This window comes from Drosophila obscura, unplaced genomic scaffold, assembly GCF_018151105.1.
Source record: "Drosophila obscura isolate BZ-5 IFL unplaced genomic scaffold, ASM1815110v1 contig_4, whole genome shotgun sequence".
Classification (NCBI taxonomy): domain Eukaryota; kingdom Metazoa; phylum Arthropoda; class Insecta; order Diptera; family Drosophilidae; genus Drosophila; species Drosophila obscura.
The window spans coordinates 11,364,262-11,372,057 of NW_024542828.1; the positions used below are offsets into that span (position 1 = coordinate 11,364,262).

General features: G+C 52.5%; 4 protein-coding genes across 4 annotated transcripts; 2 read left to right on the forward strand and 2 right to left on the reverse strand.

The window, feature by feature from the left end:
• Positions 1 to 26: 26 nt before the first annotated feature.
• LOC111069994 (solute carrier family 35 member B1 homolog) lies at positions 27 to 1,600 on the reverse strand. The gene is made up of 3 exons (XM_022360275.2): positions 1,243 to 1,600; positions 721 to 1,182; positions 27 to 657 (listed from the first exon to the last, which is right to left on the reverse strand). The coding sequence occupies exons 1-3, from the start codon at positions 1,445 to 1,447 to the stop codon at positions 296 to 298; spliced, it is 1,029 nt and encodes a 342-aa protein (XP_022215967.1). The 5' UTR covers positions 1,448 to 1,600; the 3' UTR covers positions 27 to 295.
• Positions 1,601 to 1,799: 199 nt separating this feature from the next.
• Positions 1,800 to 3,450, forward strand: LOC111069990 (soluble calcium-activated nucleotidase 1). Its single transcript, XM_022360272.2, has 2 exons — positions 1,800 to 2,855; positions 2,920 to 3,450. The coding sequence occupies exons 1-2, from the start codon at positions 1,900 to 1,902 to the stop codon at positions 3,218 to 3,220; spliced, it is 1,257 nt and encodes a 418-aa protein (XP_022215964.2). The 5' UTR covers positions 1,800 to 1,899; the 3' UTR covers positions 3,221 to 3,450.
• LOC111069987 (exonuclease 3'-5' domain-containing protein 2) lies at positions 3,367 to 5,502 on the reverse strand. The gene is made up of 3 exons (XM_022360269.2): positions 5,144 to 5,502; positions 3,951 to 5,075; positions 3,367 to 3,876 (listed from the first exon to the last, which is right to left on the reverse strand). The coding sequence occupies exons 1-3, from the start codon at positions 5,344 to 5,346 to the stop codon at positions 3,465 to 3,467; spliced, it is 1,740 nt and encodes a 579-aa protein (XP_022215961.1). The 5' UTR covers positions 5,347 to 5,502; the 3' UTR covers positions 3,367 to 3,464.
• A 230-nt stretch (positions 5,503 to 5,732) lies between these two features.
• Positions 5,733 to 7,471, forward strand: LOC111069992 (solute carrier family 35 member G1). Its single transcript, XM_022360274.2, has 2 exons — positions 5,733 to 5,922; positions 6,006 to 7,471. The coding sequence occupies exon 2, from the start codon at positions 6,020 to 6,022 to the stop codon at positions 7,064 to 7,066; it is 1,047 nt and encodes a 348-aa protein (XP_022215966.2). The 5' UTR covers positions 5,733 to 5,922; positions 6,006 to 6,019; the 3' UTR covers positions 7,067 to 7,471.
• Positions 7,472 to 7,796: the final 325 nt, after the last annotated feature.

Genomic DNA, 7,796 nt, shown 5'->3' on the forward strand with positions numbered 1-7,796 from the left:
CGAATTGATTTAATTAAATGACATTATTTTTTAAACAAGTAGCACATTAATTTATTTTTGTGGGATTGATCGAGAGATCTTACAGTTTTGTTTGTTCTTTTTTAATTGATACCAATAGTTTACTTAAACAACGTGAATTGTTTATGCAGATCTAGAATCGAATGTGGTGTTCGTCATAGCGCGGGCTATACAAAAGTTTACCATTTGTACGATTTGCAGTTTCGGGAAGGGGCTAAAGCCTGACGCGTCGCTTTGTCGTCTATATACACTAAGCTACACAGTCGTCTAATAAATTCTATGAAATCAGTTTCTTTTCCGCTGACAGCCTGCGTCCGTCGCTGGGTGGCTTCTTGGATGACACCGCCGCTGCCGGCGACTGCTTCTTGCCATACAGCATATCCACGAAGAGAGCCGCAAAGACCAGGACGGCGCCCAGCCATTGGCGGGCAATCAGGACGTTGCCGAAGAGCAGCACGGAGCACAGGACGGTGAAGAATTTGCGCGTCGTGGTGACCACAGAGCAGGCCAGCGGTCCGAAATTGGCCACCGTCAGGAAGATGAAAAACTGGCCCAGGGCTCCGCACAGCGAAATCAGCAAGAGGTGGGTCCAGACCTCGGGATGACGCAGCGCAAAGTGCAGCGATTCCTTGACCTCACCTAGAGAACAGAACAGAATTACTCCAAGTGAAAGTTTGGAAGCCACTTTAATTGACTGCTTACCCGTCAGAAGCATGGCGAAACCGAGCATCAGAGTGCTCCAGAAGTTCATGGCCATCATCATCTGCTGGCCAGAGGGCGAGCTGGCCGCCCGAATTCGCTCCTGCACGGCGCCCGTCAGCCCATCCATGGACAAGCTGAGGAAAAGCAGGACCTCACCGAGAATTGTCGTCTCTGCGGGCAGATTGGCGACCTTTCCTTCCTTGTACATGAACAGAATGACGCCCAGCACGATGGTCAGCACGCAGGCGTACCGCGTCCAGCTGTACGATTTGCGTCCTATGAGCACTCCCAGAATCATGACCGGTATCGGCTTGGCCGACTTGCCCACGACAGCCGTGGGATAGGGCACCCAGCGCATTGCCATGTTGGTGGAGACCATGGCCAGCAGATAGGTGAGCGAGCAGGCCGCATAGGAGCCGGTGTGGGTGGTGTCCTCCTTTTGCGGCTTCACGGTTAGCAACACTGCGAAAAGATGGTCTAGTCAGTAAACATGCTATGCATCTGGAGCAGAACTCAACTCACCTTTGGCAAAAACGTAGTTGCAGAGGCACTGCACCCAGACCAGGGCCAGTGCGAAGGTGAAGCGTTCGCCCACGGATCCATCTGTCTGCACTTGTTCGCCGTACCTCCCCCGCGTCAATTTTTCCTGCACAATACCATACAAAAAGTAGCAGACGAAGATGCCGATGGCGTAGATCAGGAAACGGCTGCGCTCGGGTACGTTCATTGTGTCAGCAGCTGTCAAATTTTGAATTTGAATCCTTAAGTAATTGTTTATCTGTGATGATCTGGCCTAAACAGTTGGCATTATTGGTTCAGGAGTAGGAGAGGGCGCGGGTGCTGTGATTTTTTGTTGTTGTTGATAGCGATTTTCATACGTGGTAAACAGTGTGACTGACCCTCTGAAATATACCATAATATACCCAAAAATTGATGCAATATACCGTAATATACCAAACAATTTATTAAATATATCGTAATATACCAAACAATTAATGAAATATACCGTAATATACCAAACAACTTATGAAATATACCGTAATATACCAAACAATTTATGAAATATACCATATAAAAACTAAATTTTGTTTATCTTGTTTTGTTTGTGCCACATAATCTTGTTTGTTTGTGTCACAACTCAACTCCACTCCCCACTCCGCCGAGTCGAGCTCCACATAAATGCAACAAAGCCCAGCCTTCGCGTTTAGGGAACTGGAGACCAGACCGACCTCGCCGCGCGCCATGTACATGCGTGACTGGCGCTCTGCTCTGCGTACGCCCACGTATCGTATCGGGAATCGAACAGTTCGCTTTAATTACCATTTTGCCCTGCTGGTTGTCTGTGTTGTGGCTCTGGTGCTGCTGTTCTACTTCGCCCGCCAGGGCTCCCGCTCTTCCTCGGACGGCTACTGGCTCCGGAAGAGCATCGTCGATGCCAAGAGCCTGGTCACGGAGGCGTACAACTCCACTTACCCACTGACTCCCCCATTGGGGCTGCGTGGCGGCGTTATCAACTACCGGATCGCCATGATAGCAGATCTAGATACCAGTTCGAAGATAGCGAAGGCCGACGGCAGCAGTACGTGGCGGAGCTACCTCAAGAAGGGCTACCTCACGTTCACCGTGTCGAAGCCCGAGATCCAAATAAGCTGGGATGACGGAGCGCCCACCGTGCTGGAGTCGGCCTTTGCGCTGAAGGGACGTGGCATGGAGCTGTCCGAGCTGGTGACCTTCAACGGGCGTCTGCTCAGCTTCGACGATCGTACTGGTCTCATATACGAAATAGTCAACGACAAGCCCATCCCCTGGGTGATATTGCTCGATGGAGACGGGCACAGCGCCAAGGGATTCAAGTCGGAGTGGGCCACGGTCAAGCAGCAGACGCTGTACGTGGGCTCCATGGGCAAGGAGTGGACGACGAGCATGGGCGACTTCGAGAACAACAATCCCATGTACGTGAAGGCCATCTCGACCAGCGGGGCGGTGCGCTCGCTCAACTGGGTGGACAACTACAAGCAGCTGCGGCAGCAGTCGCTGCAAATCTCCTGGCCCGGCTACATGATACACGAGAGTGGGGCGTGGTCGGACCTCAAGCAGCGCTGGTTCTTCTTGCCGCGTCGCTGCTCCAAGGAGAAGTAAGCAAATCCATGGAGAATCAACAATAGAGATGACTAATCGGTCTCTGGATCGCCCTTTCAGATACAACGAAACAAAGGACGAGCACATGGGCTGCAATGTCCTGTTGTCGGCCGACGAGAATTTCAACAGCATCGAGACGATTCGGCTCGACACGGAGAACATCGCGCCCACGCACGGCTTCTCCAGCTTCAAGTTCCTGCCCGGCACCGATGACAGCATCATCATTGCGATCAAGTCCGAGGAGCTGAACGGCAAGACCTCCACATTCATCACAGCCTTTGACGTGGCGTCGGGAAAGACCCTGCTGCCGGAAGCGCACATCGAAACGGATTACAAGTACGAGGGATTCGAGTTCATTTAGCTTCTGCTTGCAGCCCCCAGTAGAAGGTGCTCCCAGTTGTAATTGTATATATTGTATACCACGTATTAGTGTCTCGTCTCATACGGTAAGCTTTATATTTATAGTCGAAGTTGTAGATTAATTCAGAGATGCTCATCACTCGCCTCTTGTACCATAGCGCAAATCAAATTGTAGTTTATTTTTACCAAAATACAAAACGTACAAAGCCCGCGGCAAACCAAAACAATCCCCCATTCATTCGCATCTATAATGCGTCCCTGGGCTTTGTCTCCAGTCCCGCCACCAGCAAATCCGCACTGTCCACGCGTCCCTCGCTGGCTCGCACCTCCAGGCGATCGGCATTGTGATTGACGTTCCATAGGTCGGGCAGAAACTTGGGCTTCATGGTGTGCAGAAAATGCTCTCGCCACAGCCGCTCCAGCTCGATGAGGCCCCCGAATTCGTGGCGATACATCTGCACCACCTTCTCGCCATGCTGGCAGTAGTCTTCGTTCTCCATGCGATACTCCACGTCCGCGGCCTCCCTCAGCAGCTGCTCTGTAACCTCGGTGTGATCCTTGTAAAAGTCCAGAAGAGTTTGGCGCATCTCTTCCAACTTTTGCGCGGGTATGCGGTGGCCATTATAGAGCAGCGCTTTGGCAGCAGACTTGACCCGCCTGAAAGTCAGAGGAGAATAGAGATTATCTCGATTAGGGAAGCCTAGCTTGGGTGTGACAGGGGCAGGAGTCACCTTAGCTCTGGATCGATGTGATACTTGACGTTGCCTTCGCTGTGCTTGAACGGGGCATCGCACTTGGCGGCCAGCTTGCAGTGGACCCGCAGATCCGAGATGTTGCTCAGCTGGTGGCAGGGCGGGCACAGCAGCAGGACGTCGTGGGAGGTGTGTGTCTTCATGACCACGGGGAAGTGCTTCCGGTACTGATGCGGCACCACATTCTTGCGGATGAACGCCTCTCGATTGCCGCACACCACGCACTGATTTTCCTTGGGCGTCTGGTAGTAGCGTCCCACCTCTCCCACGGCCCTTCCCGCGGGCTCGAAGTTCAGCCGAACTGTGAACGGATCCTCGCTGACTTTGGTGCCCAGATTCTGTGCCAGGTACCAGGATGCCTTGCGGCGATCCATGGTGCAGAGGAGCTCCCCATCGGGAGCCTGCAGCAAGCAGTTGTCGTAGAAGACCTTCGACTGGGTGCCGAGGTGGCGGCACTGCTGCTTTTTGAACGTCAATTTCTTCTGCTTCTGGGAACCAGAACTGGCGGCACGACTCCCATCCGTCGACAGGTTGATGTTGAAGCCCCTGGCAAAATCCACGTCCAGGAAGGGTTCGATTTTGGGGCGAAAGCTGTGCTCGCTCAATGGCCGCCAATCCCAGAAGTTGCGTGGCTCCAGATCCCTGGACAACTTCTGGAAAATGGCCACGGCAGCCAGGGCATCGTTGGCCGCGTAGTTTATTTGGGTGGTCTCCAGCTGCTTGGCCTCCCAGTTGGAGCAGGCCAGCCGCCAGTTCTTGTCCAGCACAAAGTCTGCGTGCGTCTTGGCCAGCTTCCCCAGCCCCTCGGGCTTGTGTCCGGCCATGACGGCCAAAAAACGCAGGTCCAGCGTGCTGGCCACGCCTACTCCGTAATCGTGAGCCAACTTCTTGGCGTCGTCCTGCGGAGCTACACCCACCTTGATGACGGCCTCGTCTTCGAGCAGGTCACGCAGGTCCTTGGGTATCTGCTTCATCGTGCACAGCCGGAAGAGAGCACAGAGGCCTTTGTGGGAGCTGAGCTGAAGGAGCGCGACGGGTCTCCTGCTTCCCCCAACCGTGATCCATTCGCAGTCGAAGCCGACCACCTTGAAGCTCTGGCAGTGACTGGTAACGGATAATTCCTGATTTAATTAGCTTTCGTGTTGGATTCCCCCAGCCAGCGCATTACTTACGTTCGCAGCTCGTTAAGCACGACCTGGGCGGCCGGGTCATGGATAGAGTTGATGACTTCTATGCGCCTGTTGAACAGCGGACTCTCCGAGTGCCAGGTCCGCCGCAGCCTGGACAGCAGGGAGTGCTTGTGACGCACCAGCACATACACCAGACCCACTCCGGCAGCAAAAATGGCCAATTTTTTGGTTTTGTCAACGTTCATTGTTTTTGTTTTGGTGGAACAGCTGGAACAGCAGGAACAGTGTGACCGCCCAGCTGCAACTTTTTCAGGTCAGTATTTCAGCAATCGAGTACGGCAGCGCTTTTTTCTGGGCTGTATTTCTGCAATCGGGTACGGTGCGGCATCGCTATTTATCCCGTGCCACTAACCATACAGTATAGATCCTTACAACGAAGGGCGCGCTGGTTTGCAGCGTACGTTCCCAGATCTTTGGGAATCATCGCTATTGGGTCCATGCGCCGAGAACTTTTCTCTGTTTGCCCCATGGTTTCTTTTTCCCGCCGTCACCCCCCGCCCGCCCCGGCCCCCTATACTCAGTGCTATATTTTTTTTTTTTTCGTTTTGAAAAGCTGAGTTGCGAAGTGCCAAACTTCGACCAAGTTGGCAGCCCGGCCTGAAGAAAAACGTTGTGAAGAATTTTAAATGATAAATTTAATAATTTGAATAACGGATACTACCAAGTGAGACACGACAGGAAAAACCATGTGGAAGTGAAGTGCCCCAGCCAAGGCCTCAGCAGACGGAAGAGAATCCCTGCAGCCTCAGGCCCACCCCATTGTAATAAAAATCGATTTTTCACTTTTGTGAGGGTGGGAGGAAGACCGCAGGACCTCATATCTGAATATTTCAAACGATTGCAGGAGAAAGCGCAGAAATGACGGAGAACCTGGAGCTGCACCAGTTCCAGGAGGGCACTCACACGGTGGATGTGTCGAACCGCTGGCTGGAACGCCTGAAGACGCGTGTCAACTGTCCCTACTTGGGCATCATCCTGGCCACGCTGTCATCCCTGTTCTTCTCGCTGTGCTCGGTGATCGTCAAGGGACTGGTGGACGTCAATCCGATGGAGCTGGCAGCATTCCGCTTCGTGGGGGTGCTGTTGCCGACCATTCCGATCCTAATATACACCCGCCAGCCAGTGTTTCCAGAGGGGAAGCGCGTCATCCTGCTGATGCGCTGCTTCATGGGTACCACGGGCCTAATGCTCAGCTTCTACGCCTTCCGGCACATGCCGCTGGCCGATGCCAGCGTCATCATCTTCTCGACGCCCGTGTTCGTGGCAATCTTTGCGCGCGCCTTCCTTAAGGAGCCCTGCACCATGTTCAATGTGATCACCATCAACATAACGCTGGTCGGCGTCGTACTCATCACCCGGCCGCCCTTTGTGTTTGGCGACACGTCGCCTCCGCAGGATGGGACGCAGCTGACGGGCAGGCCATACGACATCTGGGGACCTGTCGCTGCCTTCTCGTCGACGCTGTTTGGGGCCAACGTCTATATCCTGCTGCGGGCGCTCAAGAATCTGCACTTCTCCGTGATCATGACCAACTTCGGAGCCACTGCCCTCGTGTACACGCTAATCGTGTCCGCCTCCATCGGAGCCGTCTGCTGGCCCAGCTGCGGCCGTGACCGCTGGCTGGTCGTCGTCCTCGGCGTCTTCAGCTTCCTCGGCCAAATCCTGCTTACCCTATCGCTGCAGATCGAGCAGGCAGGGCCAGTGGCAATCGCCCGGTGCGTCGACATAGTGTTCGCCTTCATCTGGCAGATTATCTTCTTTGGGGAGACGCCCAATGGATACTCGTTGTTTGGAGCCCTCATGGTGATCAGCTCGGTCATCCTCACAGCGCTAAAGAAGTGGGCCATGACGCTGCCGCGGGAGTCGTCGCTCCGCAAGCGGCTGCGACTCATCCTACTGGAATAGACAGTGTCGCCCAGTGTCGGCACGATACGCCGTGGTTTCTCCCGAGTAATCTATAGTCACATCGTTCACACGTTCATCGCGTAGTACTACTCAATCCAAATAGGAGGGAAGGGAGCTATCGGAATGGAAAGAAAAGCTCCCCGACCCCCCACCAGTTCATATGTACACCGTAGACTTGGCATATCCAATCTCCAAGGCTCAGCATAGCATAGTTTATTCGAATAGCCGTATCCCTAGGCAGTCAGTTTTCTGAGTAGGAGGAGGAGGAGGTGCTCGTGATACCCATACGTTTCCATATTGAAATACTCATAGTGTGTGTTTTAGTTTAGCCAATTCGCCGATTTGTTGTTTTGTACATTGTTATACATGCTTTAAATACAATAATAAATACAACTTATGAATTAATCGCAACTGTTTTAATGTTTCACTCTGCACTTTCAAATTTCAAACAATTCAAATTTTCGCCGTTGAGTTGAGCGTTTCGCTTAATGCTTTGGCCGTTTTTGTTTGAACCTTATGATGCCAACAATTCCATAAAAAAATAGCTCTGAAAACTAGCCAATCTTGTACAAAATTTATTGATGAATAGGATAAAATTATTTGTTTAGGGCTGAGAGGGCTAACTAGCTAGTAATATTAAACCGAATATCAAAATCGAGGAATATCAACGCAGCTGGTTGTGTCCGTCAGTATATTTCGGTATGGTATATTTCTGAGGGTCAGGCGGTAT

Excerpts from the sequence above, each read along its gene's own strand:
- LOC111069987 (XM_022360269.2), bottom strand. The coding sequence starts at position 5,346 with ATGAACGTTGACAAAACCAAAAAATTGGCCATTTTTGCTGCCGGAGTG. Across the intron at positions 5,076-5,143 it reads GTGCTTAACGAGCTGCGAAC|TCACTGCCAGAGCTTCAAGG; the intron begins GTAAGTAATGCG and ends ATCCGTTACCAG. Across the intron at positions 3,877-3,950 it reads CACATCGATCCAGAGCTAAG|GCGGGTCAAGTCTGCTGCCA; the intron begins GTGACTCCTGCC and ends TCTGACTTTCAG.
- LOC111069990 (XM_022360272.2), top strand. The coding sequence starts at position 1,900 with ATGCAACAAAGCCCAGCCTTCGCGTTTAGGGAACTGGAGACCAGACCG. Across the intron at positions 2,856-2,919 it reads CGTCGCTGCTCCAAGGAGAA|ATACAACGAAACAAAGGACG; the intron begins GTAAGCAAATCC and ends TCGCCCTTTCAG.
- LOC111069992 (XM_022360274.2), top strand. The coding sequence starts at position 6,020 with ATGACGGAGAACCTGGAGCTGCACCAGTTCCAGGAGGGCACTCACACG.
- LOC111069994 (XM_022360275.2), bottom strand. The coding sequence starts at position 1,447 with ATGAACGTACCCGAGCGCAGCCGTTTCCTGATCTACGCCATCGGCATC. Across the intron at positions 1,183-1,242 it reads CAACTACGTTTTTGCCAAAG|TGTTGCTAACCGTGAAGCCG; the intron begins GTGAGTTGAGTT and ends ATCTTTTCGCAG. Across the intron at positions 658-720 it reads TTTCGCCATGCTTCTGACGG|GTGAGGTCAAGGAATCGCTG; the intron begins GTAAGCAGTCAA and ends TCTGTTCTCTAG.